Source organism: Castor canadensis, chromosome X, assembly GCF_047511655.1.
Source record: "Castor canadensis chromosome X, mCasCan1.hap1v2, whole genome shotgun sequence".
In the NCBI taxonomy this organism is placed as follows: domain Eukaryota; kingdom Metazoa; phylum Chordata; class Mammalia; order Rodentia; family Castoridae; genus Castor; species Castor canadensis.
Window position 1 is genome coordinate 66,941,749 of NC_133405.1, and position 22,039 is coordinate 66,963,787.

Consider the following 22,039-nt stretch of genomic DNA (forward strand, 5'->3'; position numbering starts at 1 on the left):
GGAGAAGAAGCATATATGCCAAGCAAAAATAGGGCACTAAAGTAAAAATAAACATTTGAATTTGAAACTCAGCTCTGCTACTCACTTACTTTATGACTTTAAGCAAATAACTTAAACTCATTGAGCCATAGATTATTTACTTGCACCCTATATTATTTACTTGAAAATGAGTATAATATCCATAAAGTTACTATGAAGATTAAATGAAGTATATATAAAATTCTTGGCACAAATGTCTGATACATAACAGGAACTTAATATACATTAGAACTTCTCTTCAATAGAGAAACTACTAATGTTTACTGAATGATGGATTAACTTTAAGGTAATTTAAAACTATTTTTTCTGAAGGAGAGGGAACATATCAGAGCACATCATGTACATATATCAAAATGTCATGATGAAATCCATTAAAACATACAAAAACTTTTATTCTTTCATCTACATGTTAATTCCCTTAAAATCCAGACAGATTACTTACATAGTGCTATGTCTAGGCTCTGGGGATGTTATTTTAGAAGTTAAGAAATGAATTATCACTGAGTACCAAGATATATTTCAGACACTGATAGTCCTTCTACATTCATTTATATGCACAGGAAAGCTATCTCTCATATCAGAACTTGTTAATAAATATTAAAGTCATCAAATGCATTTTCCTCCCCCCCAAAGCCTAGGCATATTATTCCTGAATTCTCTGTCTTAGGTAATGATACCATCATTCTGCCTGTCACCCAAGCTAGATATGAATCATTCTAGACTCCACCCTCTCTCCATTTACATTCAATTGCATACAAAGTACTATTACTTCTAATTACTAAAGCACTCTGGAATCTCTTTTTACTCTGGTGAACTTGCCTTAATTCAGACACTGAGTATTTGTCAGACCTTGAATGATAGCAACTGACGGTCTACCCATCCATCCCCTCCATTGCTATCTACTCTCCACAGTAATTGTTTTCAGAATATTTGCTCAGTTAGAAAAGGTTCATTTTATCTGCAAAAATTTTTAATTGTCTATAAAAATTTTAAATAAAGAAGACCCTATGTGTACTAGGAAATATAAAAATCTAAATGAAGTAAAAATATGAAGACTGAAGTACCTCTGCAATTTTATGTCAACCACTAAAGAAAGACATGAAATAAATTTTGGAAAACACTGATCTATAGGGAAGAACTTAAACTATTTAACATGGTAAATCAAAATCTGGCTCCACAAGCTGTTATTTCCTTCTCTTTCTATTCATGTCACACCACTTTTAAGTCTCCCACTCAAACCTCCACGCCAATATCTTCAGTGTAATTCCTATTCCCAATACCACACTAGGCTCTTTCTCATCAGTGCATATTTGCCTATACTCTTCTCTGTCTGGAATGTTCTTTACTTGGATGCTCCATCTGTCCAACACATAGCTCTAAAGTTATCATCTCTCTGAGCATTACCTAATTGACCAAATTGACTTAGTTGCTTCCATTTTTGTGAATTTATAGCACCTTGTATGCACATTAATTATGGTCTCTATCACACTTTAATGCAATTATTAGTTTGCATTCCATTTTCCCTATTCCTACTGTGACCAAGACCACTATCCATACATTTTTCCATTACCTAGGAATCAAAACCAAATACAGCAGGAGCTGTATTTCAATGTTTGTATCATTGAAAGACCTCATTGTCATTAAGTTTATTTTCTGCAATGTAACAGTCTTAATGATTTTTAAACATTCAGTTAGAGAAATATTGATCTTTTTAGTGTTTTTGTGTACTTGTAGGTGATAATTTATGAGACTGGTATTTTTTTCCAGTTTATCTCAGTGTTCCAAGAAGAATGCTAAAACATTTTTTTTGGGACAATGACCATCTATACTTTTTTCTTTCCTACTTATAATGCTTCTCTACCAAGGATACATTTTCTTTATGCTTTTCTAACCTAGAATAATAATTTGAACAACATACACAGATTCCCAGGACTCCTGAAAACAAAAGAATATTATTGAGATATATAAAGTAAACAGGGTGTTGCATCTTATAGGAGACTTTACAATGATGCAACTTTTCCCTGTCTCTAACACAAAAATATATGCATTCATATGACAAAGGGGCCTTGAAATGGATTTCCTTCAAGGATATCACAATTCTTAAAAATCATGTCCATTTGATTTGAGTCACTGAAATAACAAATCTTGTTTTCATGGATACTCAAAATATTCAATAATGTAACCTCTAGTAGAGCTTGAAAAGCTTTGAAGGACAAGGCAGATCAATATTCATTTATTTCAAATTCTGGGCAGTAAGAAGAGACAAGGTTGATCATTAGATGGATTTTATTACCTGTCTGAGTGATAAGTCCTGGTGATAAGAGGGCTGGGACTGCATGGGGCAGAAGGAGGGTGTTGTCTTGTAAAACTCCCAAAGATCTTTTAGGGGGCCTTCCAGGCCTTGAACTGTTGGAAAACAGACAAAGATCAGATTAAAAATGTACACCTTTAGGAAATACCATCGTTTGCTACATTTACCCTCTAAATCTAATTTAATTGCAAAGAATGATAGAACTTTACATTAGAGATTGTACTGTCATAGATTACTAGAAGGCCAATACTTTCTACTAAATTTCCCAATGTAATAATCGCAAAGATTACAGGCATAAGCAATCAATTTTCAGTTTAGATTCCATTTACAGGACAGCACTTTGCAATATAGCTCACCTGTTGTGAAGAAACCCTAAGTAACCCCCTTCTCTTAAAGTTACATGTAATCTATAGTATTAACACATGTTACTAAGTCCTGAGATACTGACTCACAAAATTAGGACTGCACAAAATGTGAAGTGATTAACTCTCTGCTCATCATGCCAAAGGTGAGTGGTAAAGAGAGAGAGATAGAATAAAATCTGATGTTTAATAGCATTTCCACAGCTCCTAGGAACCCATAAGGAACAAATGACTCCCAGTCTCAATAGACTTTTTCCTACCTATTATTTAAATCAGGCTAAATAATCAGCACTGAACTCTCTTGGGGCTGCTGTACTAGTAAAACCTGCTACCTTTGCAATCTAGACTGTCTTTTTCTCAGATTGATTTTTGTTTTTAACTGATGAGTTGGGAGTAAACTTAATACATTAACCTAACCTACTGAATTTGCACATACTTCACCTTAGTGCAAACAGTTCAAAAAATGCTATTGCAAATGTTAACCCATAGAGTCATGAAATAAAAGTCTCTATCTATTATCTTCATCATATAGCTAATAGTTAATGTACTGAAAACATCATTTGGAAGTTGTTGCCACAAAAAAGGACTAAGACATAAAAAATAAAGGACCAAGTCTTTCTCAAGTCACCCAATATGTGTACGTGTACATGTGTAAATTACTTTATACATTATCTAAAATGCTGCTGTTGTCTTTCAGTAGAAATGCATTTTACAATGCTGAATAATAAAATTTTTTAGAAATACTGCAAAATACTATATTAAATAACCTAACCAGCAAAAGTATATGAGATTCAGATTTACAACATGTCCAAACATGACTCTGGATTCACCAAAAAACTTAAGTTATTAAATCACATTCTATCAACTTTACAGTAGCAAAGTGCTCCATCAATATAATGTTATGGGAAACAATGAGGGAAACAAAGTCACTGAGGCCATTTACACAGGAAGCAGGAGTTTATTACCCTAGCAGACTCAGGGGAAATAATTTCTCAAAGCCCTGAGCCCCAATCTGTGTCAGGGCCTGGGTTAAATACTTGCAGTTTGTCTCCCACCCCCTACAGAATGTGGTCACAGTTTCAGGAAACACTGTAGAGCTAGCTGGAGGCCTGCAACTTTTTAGAGCTAGCAGAAAGCTGCTTGTAGTGAATAACAGACACAGTAAACCCCAGGAAAATAGCCAAGCTGGCCCCAACATTCCCCACTTTGATGCTTTGACATTTTATTTGTCAAAATGCATCATCTCTTTCATCCTCAAGGCCTGGGATTTACTCTTTGGTAACCTTGTAATATATATAATTGTGCAGCTGTTTTCCATTTCACTATGGCTTCTATCAGGGTTGATATGGACCACATGACCAGTAGCAGCAAGCATGGGAGTATAAGACAGCCCAACACCATAATTAATATAGCCCCTAACATTGTTTTAAATCCTCTTATTGTAGAGAACCATCCTCCAAGTAAATCATCAGGATTTCATAATTTAAGAGTCTCTGAAGGTGATGAGATATCCTTTCTGGTGCCCTCATCGGGATTGGGTATTTCTCATTCTTACTAGGGTGACTCCCAGCTTCATCTCTATTACCACTGGAGGAATGTTGACAGCTAGTGCAGGATTATATTCCATCCATACTCCTGGGACATAAAAAGGCATCTCTGGCCCCTTTAAGGCAGTCTCTACTGAATATAGTCTCCATTCTTCTTCCCAGAGCGGTCAGGTCTAAGACCCTCAGGTGCCTTGAGCTGAAGCTCAAAGTGGCTTGTCCATCCTCCTGAAAACTGATTTGGGCCTTCAGTTTACTTAGCAGGTCTCAGCCCATCAGTGTCACTGGACATTCTGATATATAGAGAAACACATGAGTCATGAGATGCCCTCCCAGAGTACATTTTCAGGGCTGGAGAAATGGGCAGCAGTTCTGGATCCCCATAGCCCCCACAATTGTTTGGTGTCTTTTTTATATTGGTGCCACCTGTCGGGTCATCACCAAATACTCAGCACCAGTATCCACCATGAAATCTACAGGTTGGCTCCCTACTGTCATATAGACCACGGGCTCTTGGAGCTGAAAAGGAAAGAGCCCAGTCAGCCCTAATCATTGGCCCACTCAATGCCTGGGAGCCCCACAAAGTCCTCTTTCTCTTTTACATCTCTGAGCCTGGGCTGGAGCTGTGAGCATTCACTTCTCCAGTTTCCCTCTTGGCAACAGAAGGCACATTGATTTTTTTTTTAAGGTCTCTGATCCCTTGGATCACGCTTGTGGGGAGTTTCCTAGGGGCTGCCCTTTTTCTCTTCCTTGACCTCTACTCTGACTGGAACTATGCCCACCCCATCCATTCAATGCCGCTGCCAGGAGATCTACTTCTTTCTTTATTTTTCGTTCCACCTTCTTTTGGGCCTCCTGGTCTCAGTTGACAAACATCTTAGTTACCACTTTCAGGAGTTGGGATGCATTCATGCCTGCAAATCATTCTAATTTTTGTAACTTTCTTCTAATGTTCCTCTGGACTTCCCCCACAAAGGTGACATGGATCATTCACTGATTTTTAAGGGCCTCAGGATTAAAGGGAGAATATAGATGGTATGCTTCACATAGTCTCCCATAGAATTGTGCTAGGCTGTCATTAGATTTCTGTAAGATCTCTAAGACTTTGTTCATGTATATAGTCTTTCTTCCTCCTTCTCTTAGACCCACCATTAGAGCCTCTCTTAGCACCCTCAGAGCCTCTCTGTATCTATGAAAATTGTCTCAGCTTTCTGCTTCATTTGGGTCCCATGCAGGTTCAGCTTTTGGAAATGCTGTCTGGGCATAGGTTTGCATATCATTTGTCCCAGTGTTTGTTGCCCTTGTTATCATAATCTTACAATTGTCTTCAAAGCATCTCTTAAGCCAAGAAGGAGGATGAGCTACCAATATCTGCCATATGTTTATGTAGGGGAACTGGTCAAGATGACCTGGCATCCCTGTCACTACCTGATAGACCCTACAAATGGTTTCTCAATCTAAAGATCCCTCAGAAAGCCATCCAACCTTAAAGGACACCCAATCTATTTGACAGAATTTCCAGTTTTGGGGGTATGAGCTCCACACTGTAATCACCTGTGTACACTTTCTAGAATTTGTCAAGCATACATTGTAAAGGAGTCTTTTTACATTGGCTCCCAACCATATTGAAACAAGGTACAAAGGATCAGGGAGCTTGGAAATGAGATATGGGGTCCTTAGTTTCCAACACAAAGGGAAGACAGACAACTTTCACTTCATCCCTCAGCTTCCCCTTGAATAATAACAAAAACCAAAACACGAGATTCAGAAGTACTGGAGGGAACGTAGGAGTTGGTCATGTCCCTCGTCTGTCCTCTCATGGATGGGCCTATTCTGATGGACCTGGGTCCTACCTGTTCCAGATAGGCACTGCTTCAAATTAGGCTTCTCTAGCCATCTGGACTAAGTGTCCAGTGATGCCTTGGCTGTGTTGCATCCCCAGGAGTTGGGCCACAGTCCAACAGCCAGGGAAGCAAAAATGCTAGCTTTGGTCTCTCTCATTCCTGGCCAATGCACCAGAAATGTTGCAGGAAAAGATTAGGGAAACAAAGTCACCAAAGCCATTTTCATAGGAAGCAAGGAGTTTATTACTCTAGTGGACTCAGGGGAGATAATTTCTCAAAGCCCTGAGCTCCAATCTGTGTCAGGGGCTGGTTAAATACTTACAGAGTTTGTCCACCAGACCTCTACAGAATGTGGTCGCAGTTACAGGAAACATTGGAGAACTAGCTGGAGGCTTGCAACGTTTTAGAGCTAGCAGAAAGCTGCTTGTAGACTCAGAGTGGAGAACCCAAGGTGAATACCACACATTGTGAATCTCAGGAAAATAGCCAAGCTGGCCCCAACAATAAGACAAACATTGATTTTGAATGAAGACACCTCCCTGCAGCCTTACACAGAAGTACTATTACCCACTTCATTTTTCATATACTGTACTAGTGTTATTTTATTCCAACATACATCAAAATTATATAACAATCTAGTGTTAAAACTTCTTTTTTTCTCATATAATGTTTCAATTTTGTAAGCTGTCTTTCTTCTTTCTACTCAATTCTGGGCCATAATTTGTTTTATTTAATTTGGTGTTGTTACCCTGTTTACCCTTGCCATGTTTTATGGCTTCTAGTTCCTTTAAGGAATGCTGAAAAGAGAGATTTACTATTTACTTCAAATGTCCTAAAGGATCTTGAGATCACGGAATATATGTTCATCAGAGTGTATCTTGTCATTTGAAGAAGCCACATTAGGGCTGGGGGTGTGGCTCAAGCCATAGAGTGCCATCCTTGAAGAAGGCACATTATTTTGTTTAATCTTCGCCAAATGTATAATTTCTAAATGCTTCCTTTTGTCTTCCATTTGTCAGATCTCAGGCCTACTAAATTTAATCTACCAGATTACTCTTTGTGGTTTTCCACTGTAAATACACATTGAAGAGCCATTTGCATGTTCCTGATCACTTTCAGACAAACTGCCTCCATAAGTAAACAATATTATGCTCCTTCTACTCCATATAATCAGTCATATAACTGCCAAATGTTAGTAATAGATATTGAAAGCTGTATGGTTTATCTAGTTCTATTCCAAATTTCTTGTTCAGTCCCTGCTATTTGAAATAGCTTTTTTCCAATAAGTTAGACTCTGGCACTGGAGTTCTGCCTTAAATTCTAAGATTTGAAAAAATTGGTCAAACTTCCCATCATTGGATTGTTATTGGAAAATTCTGGGCATGTGTCACAAATGACTCAGTAATGCATATGATATTACTAATGATAATCTAATACATATGATATAAACTCTTGAGGGATCTTATTCTCCATTCTAAAATTCTTCTCAGTTTACAATTTTGTTTTTAGTCTGTTAAATCATCTCTTCAACTAGACCCTGAGCTCCATGAAGTCAGCAGCATGCATGTCAGATTTTGTTTGTCACTGAATTCTAAGCAATTCTCATAGTTTCTAGCATACAGAAAGGTCCAACAAATAGTTAATTAAATCAATTAATAAACATTGGTAGGAAATATTCTTTTACTGCTTCTATAATTTCCAAATATTTCTCAGATTGTCCTGTTATCCTTGACAACATGAACAGAGAGCCAGTTCCATCATTTAATCACGAGATAATCATTTTTAAGTATTGGACCACACAGCAATTATAGAAGCTTCAAAATATTAACCACTCAAATTTGACTATGTACAAGAGTAAAGAAAACTATGACTAGATGCCACTATCTTATGTTCTTTTAGAGGTCTTAGAAGATTTAAGATATCCTTCAGGACTAAATGCCCCTGCAATCACACATATGCAGTGATGATATCATTTATTCAATCATTTATTCAATAATCCAGTAAACAAATATGCACTAGGTGTCCACTCAGTATGTATCTGGCACACTGCTAGGTAGTAGTGTCACAGAAGTTAAAAGGCTTGACAAGGGCAAGATTTTGATATGTATTTTTTTTCACTGTTATTGTGAAAACCTAGAGCAAGTTCTGTCTGAGGAGCTTGTGATCTAGTGATAGAGATATGTGCATGCCCTGTTATTTAAAAATTCTGATCCACTCTTTAGTGCATGTACTTGAGTATTGTCTGATTCCAAGCTTGTTAAAATGTATCAGTGTGCAAAAATCAGACTCAGGTGCTTACTTTAATTTTAGAGCAAATATGTGGCCCCTTAGAGTAAATTAATTAGAATTAAGGTTGTGAAAGTGCTTTATAATCCATGAAGCTCCATAAAAACACAAGACAGATTTATTCTTACTTTTAGATTTAACAGGCCTCTATAGTAAAACATTCCTAGCTCTAAAGATCCTGAAGGATTCTGTAGAAAGTTGAGATCATTCTTGATAGATGATCTTGCCATACTTCTTATCTATAAGAGTTTTATTAGCATCAGACAGATATGTGCATATTAATCAAGACAAATAAATATGTGGTGTTTTAACTAAGAAACTGTTATTTGGTTGAAAATTTAATCAGCATAGGTTAAAAGGTCCATCATTACAGCATCCTGTTACTGCTAAAATATTGATTTTATTACTGATCTCAGTAATGCTTTGTTTTACAGGGCACAAATAACCATATAATTACTCTCAAATTGAATGATAATTGCTTCTTGGAAATTATTTGTTTTCAGTTTAATTACAAGGTTATTTTCTCCCTATAAAATTAGACAGGACTTTTTTCTTAGTTCTCACCCAAATAGCTCTGCTGGTATATTACCCATGTACACTGTAAAGGAACATTATTAAGATACAAGGCAAATAAGATGGCAAAACTTTTTTAAGTAGCTTGGCTAAATTGATAAGAGCTTCAACTTTATAAAATGATTATTAGGTGTAATATTTAAAGATTATTTGGAAAGCAATTATACCAAAGAATTCTGATATTTCTCTGTGTTCATCACTTAACATAATTTATCCTAGTATGTTTCCCCTTCATTATGTAAATTTCTTTAGAAGAAATGAAATAATAGCTCAGCTTCCTGAGATGAAATAACAAACCAACTTAAAATATATATTGGCACTACTTCAAATTTCTGAAATTTACCAGTATTTCCTTACAGCTTATAAACTTTGTAATGTTGGCATTTATTTAAGAGGGAAATTCAGTAGGTACTCTGATGTCAGTAAAAAATGACACATTCTGTGATACATCTATTCCAATTTGTAATAGGCAAAATAACTGATACTATGCTCATTAAGATTATGAAACTTCACTGTTAGATTTATTTTTGTTTCATGTTATCTATTTATGGATCAAGTGTTAACCAACTGAAGGAGGTGAATGATTTCCTTGTTCCAGAGAAAATAATCTCATTAATTAGTTATGTCATAAGCCTTCTAGATATTCCATGTAATATATATGTGGATAATACTTAATCTAGTAAAGAATCACAAATTATGTCACCATCTTCAATAAAAGCTTGTCTTTCTGTCAGGCACTGGTGGCTCATGCCAGTAATCAGGAGACAGAGATTAAGAGGATTGTGGTTCTAGGCCAACACAAAAAAGGACTGGTGGAGTGGCTCAAGTGGTAGAAAGCCTGCCTAGCATGCATGAGTCCCTGAGTTCAACCCCAAGTACCATCAAAAACAATTTGCCTTAGTACTCCTTAAAGAAGTACTTATTCTGGGACAGAGCAAGAAAATTACTGAAGATATAGTAGCAATTAAGGAAAGTACTAGTTGCAATGTTTAAAAAACACTGCAATTGAATTTCTGAAGTGGGAACTGTTAGCAATGACCTGGGATTCATTTTGCACTTTTCAGACCTATCACTGATATTTTAAATCCTTTCAGACAGTCTCCAAATGTGTCATTTTTTTAAATCTCACATTAGAAGTCAGAAAACCAAGTACAACATTAACTTTCAAGGTGTTGTTTATCTGCCTATGAGAGTGCTGCTCTTACTTTCAATGTGCTTGTTAAATTAAATAACAATCTATTTTTGTGAGAACACTGAGACTTTTAATTGCATCATGGATTAATAATTATCTCTTAGATTTGACATTTATTACAACAGTTTAAGAATGCCAATGTTAGTTAAACTCTACCTAACCTTTCAGTGTTTATGAAAAGAAACAAACTCTGACCTCACAGAAACCTGAATCCATCTTTTCTCAGTTATGGCAAACGGATCACTTGTGTAACCATTGCACTGGGTTGTATTCCCAACTAGATCAAAGGCAGCAGCAACCAATTCAGGAACTGGGAAAAAGTCATCCATGCAAAATGGGCAATTAACATTAATCATATATGAAACTGTTCAAGTTGATGCCTGGAAACTGGTCATTATGGTAACTCTCATAAAATGGTGCTTATGTTAAACTAGGCGTCAATCAGTCCTTGGTTCACAGGAACTTAAAGTATGGCCCATCGTGTCTCTCAAAGTTATCAATAAAAGAAACAAAAACACATTATAAGAAAGATCAATTAGATTCTATTATTATTTAATCCCATTGTTAGAACATATAAGAATATCCAAAACTTAAATGAAAATATATTAAAAGCATCAAAACCACATTCCATTAGAATTAGGAAAGCTAGGAAAATCTTTAACATATGGTTGGTTGTTTATGAGATGAAGGAAAACCTCCACTTTTTAATGAGCAATGATTTAAAATATTCAGATTCATGTAGAACTATGTTTATGCATTAATCATATAATTGTAATAAAATTAATTATTTACAGCTAGTATTTAAAAGTGTGATGTTTCTTTCCCTTGCTGTTGTTAAATAGCTATTTTGAACATAAATAAAATAAGAAATTTGGTGGTATAAATAATAGAAGGGTTGACTACTCACTTGATAGAAAGTTTTTACCTGACACTGTTCCCTATTTAAATGAAATGTGCTCTAGGCCTGGTGATGAATCTTTAAACATGCTTAGTTTTTGTCATAAATTGACTGAATTCTAATAAAGGTCTTACAATTAAAATGGTGTATAACAAAATGCCAGTATATTATTTGAGTTCTTAGCAACCTCCTTATTCTGCTTTTATAACTCCTATTAATATCAGTAAATTAATGTGTTATAGTAAATTTAGAATACATCAAATGAAATAAACAATCCCTCCCCAATATGTACCATATTAGTGTCAGAAACAACAGTTTAAAATAAAGGCATTATTTAGTTCACACAGTATTGCTCTGTGGAAAACTTCTGACATTATAGGGAATCAACAGGGTTTAACATTCACATTTGGATACACTCCTCTAGTATTTCCAAAATTGGTATGTGTGTACCCAAATTCCACTCTCTACTCATCTCTTGTTCTATCAGAAATGTAGAAATGCTCTCAGTTGCCAAAACTGTAAACTTTTCACCTGGTCCTCACCTTTCCTTTCCAGTCTCCAATAGTTTTATTTCATTGCAATATGTGCTGCAATATTTCAACTTTCTCCATTCATACTTCTAACACCTTAATTCAGGCTTTCACTCCTACATGTCCCAGTTGCTTATAGCAAGTTACTTCATTGTACTCTAATCCATTCTATATAAACTCCTCTGTGAATTTTGGTGACATCATGTCACATTTTGCTTTAGAACTTTTAATGCTTTATGACTGCAAACAAAATAAGTCTACTTGCTTTAGTCTGATAACATGTCCCAATGTATCATTGTTGTGTTTTCTTCCATTACTTCTTAAATAAGTCTTCCACTATAGCTGAACAAGTTAATTCACTATATGTTAACCACAGTATTTGACCCCAGAACCCTTTCACTGTGAAGCATCTTAAGGGTTCCTTAGGCCATGTTTTGTTAAACTCCACTGCCTTGGGAAGGCTACACTGTAATATACTGTGACTGCTGCTATTTTTTAAAGACCACTGTCTTTTTACTTTGTATCATCATATAGACTGTCTTTAATGGATATTGCAAATAATACTCTAGTAGTAGTATTAGTAAGCCTATCACAACTAACCAAAATATTGGTTTCCATGTCTGGAAAATGCAGTCACATCAGTCATCGTCAGTCTGTACATAATCCCATGATGATCTCAATAGTTAATATTTCAAGTTTGAATTTCAATCAATGAAAGTAGCAACATAATGTTGATAGCACAAATTGATTAGTTCTTAAGAAGCTGAGTAAGTCCTTTTAGGAAGCTAATCACTGTTATCTATGGATAGAGATACAGTATGGAAGCAAGGATTAAATTGATAAATTAAGCAGAAAAACAATATCCTTGCTGATTTGAAGTCCTTTTAAAACGTTTCCTTTAGATGATTCAAAATTAGCAACATACAGCAAAAGCACCTTAAACAATCTAAGATTTTGTGTGGTGAAAATTACTGAAATTTAAACCTGAATTCTAATCTCAGTTTTGGCAGGCAGAATTCCAAAATTCTCCTCCATTCCAAGTGTAAGACCAAACAGCTAGAACCATAAATATGATGAGCTTTCATGTCTAAGACTATATTACATTACATGAAAAAGATTTTTTTTCAGCTGTAATTAAGATAACTAGTCAGTTAACTGAGTTAATCTAAAGGAGACTCTCCAGTTGGGCCCAACTCAATAACATTAGCCCCTTAAAAGTGGATGGGAAGTCAGAGAATGCATCATAACTTGCTAGAATTAAGGTGTTATTTCAAGAAGCAACCAGTGGCTTTTGGAAGCCAAAAGCAACTATAGGATGACAATCAGCAAGGAAATAAGGACCAAACTCCAATAATTGCAAAGAAGTAGATTACTCTAAAAGCTTCAATGAACTTGTGAACAAGTTTTCCCTTATTGCTTCCAATAAGATCCCATTCTGGCCAGTATCTTTATTTCAACATTGTAAGACTATATGGCTAGAAACCAGTCAAATCCGTCCAGACTTATGACATACAAAACAGTGAAATAATACATGGGTAAATGGGTGTTGTTTTAAATTCAGAACTTGGTTTTTCATTTTCTCATCTGTATATTTATGTGATACTTTGTATTAAGTTGCAAGATGGGTTTTATAGAAAATTGCAAAAATAAAATGCAAAATGTGTGCAAAATGCTACAGCATTATCTTCATTTGAGAGTTGCATGTGATTAGTCAATATATCTAAACACTGGCTTGAAAATTAAGATGACTATATAACTTTAAAAGGAAGGAAATTACAGTACTTGCTAAAATATAGATGTACTTTGAAGACATCATGCTAAGTGAAATAGTACACTCAAAGAAAGATAAATATTTTATGATTCCACTTCAGCATCTAAAGTAATCAAATTCATAGAAATATGGTTTCCAGAGGCTATATGGAGGAAAAATTGGGAGTTGTTGAATGAATTTAGTGTTTCATATTAGTAAAATGGAAAGTTCACAGAGACATCTTGCACAACAGTTAAGAAGATTCATTTTGTACATGTGTATTTTACCACAATTTTAAAAACTAACATATACAAATGTAAGAGAATATTGTTACAGTGCTTACTGTTATTAATAGTTATAACTTCCACTGAAACAATTTTGAATGTCAAATAATAACCCAGACATAAAAGTATCCTCCAATATTGAAAGGATAGTTTTCCCATCAGAATGTTATTACTAAAAGAATTACCAACTTTCTCAACAATTTCCTACATTTATACCACATACTTAATTTACATCCTGAGACATCTTTACTTTTAAGTAAGGCATATTTCACAAGGTCAACATTGTATTTTTAATTACACAATTGTAATTTTTCTTAATGTAACTGTAATATATAATCATTATTTTACATTTTATATTTTTTACTATGACAGCAAAATATTTCTAAGTCATACTCCTCAGAAAAACATTTCCCTACATCTGCTTCTTTATTTGAAATCACAAACACAATTTTTAAACTTTATTTTGAGGTGATATCAGCAAAATGGTGAAATATGAGTTCACTCACTTGCATCATCCCACAATAACAAGAACTCTGCACCTATCTATAGACAAAAGACTCTGCAGGAATCTACAGATTGAGATAAGACGTTTTGAAATCTCTGTGGAGACCAAGACCTAGGAATGTCACTTTCAGAGTATAGACCAACACTAAGGTGGCAGACCCACCAATTGTGCTCCAGGTTTCAAACCCAGAAATGATACTAATTCCCAAAGGGCTTGTTTACAGCCTTTTAAAGCCTTAAGCCTCCAACCAAAACCAATTCTCAATGGGTAAAGGAGGAATCACACATACTAGGGTCTTGGTATACAAGCTCTTTTACCTTCTACATATAGTCACCAAAATTACTCAGGAAATCAATTATAGTTGCTTTCAGATATGGTCCCAGTAAAATGCAGCTCACATCAGAATTCAGAGGGAGATGTCCTTTTGAAACCACTAGAACAAGCTTTCTATCCTCCATCTCATGGCAGAACTTGAAGGGATGTTGACTCAGCTCCTTCCCCTCTCTGCCACATAGAGGGAACTGTCTTACCTCTAAAGTTAACTACTGGGAGACATACCTGTCTAAGCCATCAGGACAGGTTTTCAGGACTCCATCCCATAGCAGATCCTAATGGGGCCCAGTCTCAGCTCCAATCAACTTTCATGTAGCCTCAGAGTTATATCACCTATGCTAGGAACTCCTTAGAAAACCATTCAGACAGTATTATTGAACTGTGTCCAATAAGAGTTCTAGAAATAACCTTTAATATCAGCTGCAGTCTCGCTCAGTTATTATATAGAGAACTGCTGAGAATCTTGCTTGTTGGTCTAGCCAAAACTGGTCTTATAGAAAATTCTAAATTAGCCCTGAAGTTTTAGCCTTTCCCAGCTGTGGTCGGGTAGTAGTCCTACCCAGCAAAGGTCCTGAAGGGAGATGCACCCATCTAAGTCCCAGTGGCAGCCTTACCAGCTTCTGTCCCCACCAATTCAGCAAACATCCTTGGATTTGGGTGCTGGCCCTTTTGCTTGTGGCCTGAAAGCAACTCTACCTACTAGAGACCTGGAAAGAAGCACACCTAGAAATGCCTCTGCAGAATAATTACCTGCCTATTGCATTATGGATCTTGAAAGAGCCCTAAAAATTGACTTCAGCCTTTCTCTGCAATCTGACGGAGTGATCTACTCATCCAGGACTCACTGTGGGATAGACATGCCTGGTTGTGACAACAGAAATAGTCCTAAAGATCTCGGATTCAGTGTTAGGCAAAAAACAACTTGTACCTCAGCTCCTGCTCATCACAGTAATGGACACAATAGTACACCCAACCCAGAGACCCATCTGTTGAACCAATGTGAACACTTCCAGAGACCTGCAGGAAACCACAAACATTGGCAAAACATGGTAATTGGCTCACTACCTGGGTACCTTGAAGCAGACCCTCATCTCAGTATAGATGCCTCATAGGACACCAATCTGAGCTACATCAGCCACAAAAGATGTTATAGCTTGGGTCTGAAATATACCCCCAAAAGCCATATGCTAAAGATTTGACCACCAGCCACACCACCATTGAGAGGTTGTACATCCTTTAGGAAGTAGGGCCCAGTTGAAGGAAATAGATCATTACTGGTGTGCCCTTAAAGAATACATTTGGGATCCCTTCCTCTTCCTCACTCTCTCTTGCATGAGGTAAGCAACTTTACTGCCCCCAGGAACCCTGTCATGATGTTCTGAATTCCCACAGTCCAACAGGGAGGAGTCTAAGTGACCATGGACTGAAACCTCTAAAATTGTGAGCTAAAATAAATCTTTCCTATTTGATGTTGCTTTTATCAAGTACTTTGTTACAACAAAACAAAGGTGACTAACACAATAGATGTGACCTTAGGACCCCTCCTATTACTGTAATGGATACAGCAGTAATGGGTTTAAGGATTCCAACAGAACAATTCCTGGTGGGCTGACTGTAGAAGGAAGTGACAGAGAAAGCCAAATGTATGAACCACAATAAATATCTATATTGTCAACGGGCTAACATCAACACATAAAAATCAAGAACAATCAAGAAACATGACTTTACCGAAAAGACGAAATGAGGTGCCAATGACTATCCTAAAGATATAGAAATGTATGGTAAGCCTTAAAAATAATTCACAATAATTGTTTTCAGGAAACTCAGCAAACATTAAGAAAACACAGAGGAACAATTCAGAAATCTAGCAAGGAAATTTAAAAGAGGATAATAATTTTTAAAAATCAAACAGAAATCTTAGCGACAAAAAATGAAAAGTATAAGAGATAATGAACAGGAATGAAGAAAGCTTGTAAGATTTACTGAAAAGTATAAAAAGAGCAAATTATCATTGAAGTGGTAGTAGAAAAAGATAAAGAGGTAAAAGCTTACTTAAAGAAATCTAGAGAAATCTCAAAATCTAGAGAAAGACATAAATGGCCAGGTACAGAAAGATCATAGATAGTATGCCACTCAGATTCAGTGCAGATATAATTACCCCAAGACATATTACAGTCAAACTTCCAAGGTGAAAAAGAAAGAACCTGAAAGCATGTAATAACATGAGGGGGGTTTCAATATGTCTACCAACAATCTTGTCATTAGGATCCTTAAAGGATTATAATCCTTAAAGGATTATATCTTCAAAGTATTGAAGGAGAAAAACTGCTGGACAAAAGTAATGTCTCTAGTAATGATATACTTCAGAAATGGAGACACAACAACTTTCTAAGACAAACAAAAGTTGAGAGAGTTCATACCACCAGATCTGCCTTATAAGAAATGATAGAGTCCTTCAAACTGAAAGAAAACAAGATTAATACATAACAAACATTTCTGAAGGTATAAAACTCATTGATAAAAGTAAGTATACAGCCAAATTCTGAATACTCCCATACTGCAATTGTGGTGGGCAAAACACATATTGTTATCATGAACATTAACACAAAACATAATAAAAAATAGCTAAAATATTTTAAGGGAAATGTAATATAAAACATGTAAATCTGGAAAACAAAAATTCAAACTGTGAGATGTGGAGGAGTTAAGTCATAGAGGGCTTTTTCATTAGCATATATTAGTTGTACAAAGGGGTTCATTGTGACATTTACATACATGCATACACTATACCATAATCAAATTCATCCCCTCCATTACATTTTCTTATCACCCCTCCTCCATGCTTTCCCTTTTACAATTTTAGTGGGTTTCATTCTATATTCACATATGCTTATAATGTACTTCAATCATATTCACACACTCACCCATCACCCTCTCTTTTTGTCATCCCCTATCCTGCTGGTTGTCATTCCCCAAACAGACCCCATTTTATAAACACTGAGAATGCTGCACTGCAGGAAGTAAGTAACAGGACACAATCCTCAAGAACTGGGGAATCAGGGAGCCTGTAATCCAAGACCAAAGCCATGGCCAGTCATGTGTAGTTTTAAGCTAGTGCCAAGATTGAAGTGAGTTATCCATGTGGTTCCCACCCCTTCCCTAGGATGACACACAGTCTCCACAATTAATGTGATGGAGAAAGAACTCTGTGGTTCCAGTGTTTCCCTGCTCACAGAAGCACACAGACTAAGAAGATCCCAAGAGAAAATGTCCTGTGTTGTCTGGGTCCAGCTCATATTCACACTTGCAAACACGTCAGCTGTGAGAAATTTTGCCTGGCTCCAACCACAACTCTCTCCTACTCAATCCCAGGTTGGAAATATAACTGAAAAATATTTGGAAGAGAAAAATCCCAGCAGTTGCTTCATCTCCAGGTGTGCATGGCTAGGGTTGATGTGATGTCCCTCTCCTGGGCAGGCATACCCACAGTAGGAGCAGAAAGAAACATGAAAATTACCACTGGGACATCTATGTGGGTCCCACTGTAGGGTGCACTGGCATTTCATTTGATTGTGTAATTCTGACAAGACAGGGTATGAGCATAACAGAGATGTGCTGTGATTCTTGTCCCCAGGAAGCACCTAGGCCTGTATCACTGTCTACTCAGAAGACAAATGTTTTGGGTCCCTCACCAGTACTAGTGAAGCCACTGTCAAAGGCCCTTACAAGTAATAGAGTTAGTATCACCAATGGCCCCATCACCAGATAAGAGGCCACCACACCCAGTGTAGGTGTTGCCACACATGGTGCACCACATACTCTCTTGTCTTTACAATATCTGCCTAAAATACTAGAGTGTTCTTACTCCTGGATGACCCTCAGAGACAATAGGGCTCTCTGATTCTATTATGTTACACACTATACCCAAACTTACTAATCACAACCAAAGAAGCTACAGGGAAATTGTATTATAGTGCCCATTTGTAAATATACTTGACACTGCATAACAAACTGATACCCCAAGACATATCTTCAGGAAAAAGAAACTTACTGAGAAGGCCATCCCAAAGAAGCAGTAGAGATGATGTGTTCCACCAGATGTGAAAATCTCAATATAGGAGCACAATAAGTATAAAAAAACAAAGAAATATGAAGACTTCTAAAAGCCATGTCTCTAGTACCAGATTTCTAAAATACTGAAGTGGATGAACTGCCAGAGAACCAACTCTTTAAATGATTTTTAAAATCTCTGTGTGATACAAAAAGAAAAAAAAACACATTATGGAAAGGAATAGCTCAATAGGTCAAATAAAAATGTGTTTGAAAATCTAAATAACAGACTATATTAGGTAGAAGAAAGAATATCAGAGCTTAAAAATAGGTCTTTTGAATTATATTCTGACAGAAATAAAGAATAAACAAGAACAAAGAGAATATTCAAGATCTTTGAAACACAATTAAATAAGTGATCAAACATCTGCATCATTATAAATTCTATAGGTGAGAACATATAGGTTAAGACCACGGAAAAACATATTCAACAAAATAATAGAAATTTTCTCTAATCTTGTGGAAAGCATGGATATTCATGGTACAGGAGGCTTATAGATCCCAAAGGCATGACTAGGAAAAATTCTTCACCACAACGTATTCAAACTTTCAACAGTACAAGACTGCTGGGCATCAGTGTCTTGCCCTGTAATTCAAGCTATTGGCAGGCTAAGACTGGGAGGATGGTGGTTCAATGGCAATCCAGGCAAATAGTTCATGAGACGCCATCTCCAAAATAACCAGTGCAAAATGAACTGGAGGTGTGGCTCAAGCAGTAGAGCACCTGCTTTGCAAGCATGAAGTCCTGAGCTCAAACCCTAGTCCCAACAAATATTTACATATACATATGTATGTAAGTATGCATGTATATATCACAATACCAAGAAAGTTTTTGAAATATGAAAGAGAAAAACATTGAGTCAGGGAAATTCCATTAAACTAATGGTAGATTTCTCAGCAGAAACTCTACAAGGCTATGGAATTGGGGCAAGAGAATGGGAATGAGAGGACAGTTTGAAGGATAAAGAAAATAAAGAAATAGGGAATTACTTTTAATAGTTATAGATTTTTTAATTTGATTATAATACTCTAAAATTGATGGTGTTCATGCTCAGATAACTCTAATACTAAGAGTTATTGGACTGTATGCTTTAATGGGTGAATTTTTGAATAGATGAATTATATGTCAGTAAAACTGTTTTATAAAGTAAACTATAAACATTTTCATAAAAGTCAGAATATATCATAGAAGTTGAATGGGAAATAGGGAAGTAAGTTTTAATTTTCTTTTTGCTTATTATTTCATAACTAAGGGTAAGTTTGTAGACTTTCATAAATTAACATGAAACTCTAAGTTTGTCATGGCATGCTTATGAGTAACTAGATGCTGCAAGAAAAAAAATTGTAGAAAGCTGCTGTATAATCTTGTAAATATAGTTAGCATCACTGGAAAACAGTTAAGACAATTTTATTTATGTATATTTTAGTACCTTTTAATAATAAATAAATAAAATTTTTTATTTAACTTTAATTTTGAAGTCACATAAATTTGAGTACATTCAAATATCATAAGTAAATAGAAAGACAGTGTAGCCCAGGCAACTGAATGCAGACTAGCACACCTAAAGTAATTTTTACTTCCTAAATCATGGTTTTTGTGAAAAACACAATACAGTAGGCCAGGAGTGGGCTGTAGACTCACCTCTGCTGGAAATTACCTGGGTAACTGATGGATTTTTATGAGCCTGAGAAACTGAATCTCTCTATGACTGAGTTTCATCATCTACTACATGGGTAACAAAATGATTAGACTTAAGGAATTCTGGCAACTCTTCTCTCCAAAATTCCACACAATAAAATAATACTCAACAACAAAATTAAATGAAAAACATGTGAGCATCTTTGAGCAGAATTGTCTATTTTAGATTATAATTTTATATGTAGTAGTAACACCACACAATTTCTTTGGCAGTGTTTTTATAGGAGTGCCCTATGAGTTGGGTTTTGTTTGCTCATTTTGGCTTTTCAAAATCAACAACAGCAGGACTTACAGTTATTCACTTCTTTCAAATATCCTGTTCCATCACTATCTTCTCTTTTATTTTTTATTTTTTGGTAGGACTTGGGTTTGACCTCAGGACTTTGCATTTGCAATGCAGGTATTCTATCAATTGAGTCCCACCTACCCATCACTAACTCTTCAAGTAAATAAACCTAACAAAATACAAAAGCTGACAAAGATTATTTTTTCTATTTCCTCCTTCTAGCTTCCAGTGACCCAATATGAATAAATTCTTCTTATATAAACAATAATTTTTCCTGAAAATAAGGCATTTTTCCCTCCATACCTAAAAGTTACAGGTTTTTTTTTTTTTTGGTTTATCAAAGATATGAAATAATTTGTTTCATGAAGTTTCTGCTTTTAAAACATTTCCCCCATGAGTACTTTTTAGTCACAGTACAATGTTTCTGAAGCCAAATGAACTTAATAGTTGCCATGAGTAATGTGAGTATTCATTTTAGATGACAATATCTTTGATACTGATGATAATTTGATCCTATAGTTCCTGCTAGCAACAAAACAATGTTACAAAAAAGAAAATGCTACCAATTCCCTAAAATTGACTGCTAATACAAGATTAGCTTGAGATACAATTTTTCCAGTTTATATATAAATTAACTTCAGATTCAAATTCTGGCACAGGTCAATAATAATAATAAAAGCTGTTCTAGGCACATTCCTCATGCCAATACCCACAGTACAGTTCACAATTAGAAAAACTCTAAGTACAGCACAAATTGTAAAACCACAATTTACTGTGAGCAAATGAGTAAGTATATACACAGATACACACAAATAGACTGTATAAGTTTGCTGTTTAACATCTAAAAGCTCAAAATTTATCCCCAAATATAGGCAAAGAAAGAAAATGTCTTCAAAGTTCATATGACAGAATTATATTTATAAATGAGAAATCTGATTATGTGTTTATTCTGTTTTTATTTGATTATATCCTCATTGCATCCATTGTTCTAATATTAATATTTATTGCCCTAGACAATAATTTCTGTAACAACCCCATAGTCTTGGAATTTTTGTTTCCTGTATCATTTATTTTCTGCTTTGAGAAAATGCTGTCATTTAGCAAAGCAGGTTAGACAATCATAAATATGATATCAAATAGCACTCCCTCAAAGAAAGAGAAACTAGAAATACACATTCATATCATGAAACAAAGAGTTTCATTACTAATATTTTCTTCTAAAATGAATTCAACTAGCATATATCTGTTATGTACTTTGTAACAATTACTTTAACCTATTCTATGTAGTAAAACTCTGCTTAATGATTGTTTCTCCTTTTGGAGAAGAAATAATATTCCTCAAGGTCAAAGTTATAGAAAACTTAAAACTTTTGGTAATTGAACCCCATCAATGGCATTAGAGCAATGAATCTTCCACCTCATGAAAGAGCTTGTAACGACCTTCCCTATAAACTTCTTTCCATGTTCATGACAGCCAAGCATTTTCTGAATGT

General features: G+C 35.5%; 1 protein-coding gene across 1 annotated transcript in view; it reads right to left on the reverse strand.

Annotated features, from left to right (window-relative positions):
- Positions 1 to 22,039, reverse strand: part of Dach2 (dachshund family transcription factor 2) — a 605,819-nt gene that overhangs the window by 317,323 nt on the left and 266,457 nt on the right. Inside the window, exon 3 of the mRNA XM_074062608.1 lies at positions 2,333 to 2,445. Within this exon, the coding sequence (XP_073918709.1) occupies positions 2,333 to 2,445 (113 nt within the window). The remainder of the gene's footprint in view (positions 1 to 2,332; positions 2,446 to 22,039) is intronic.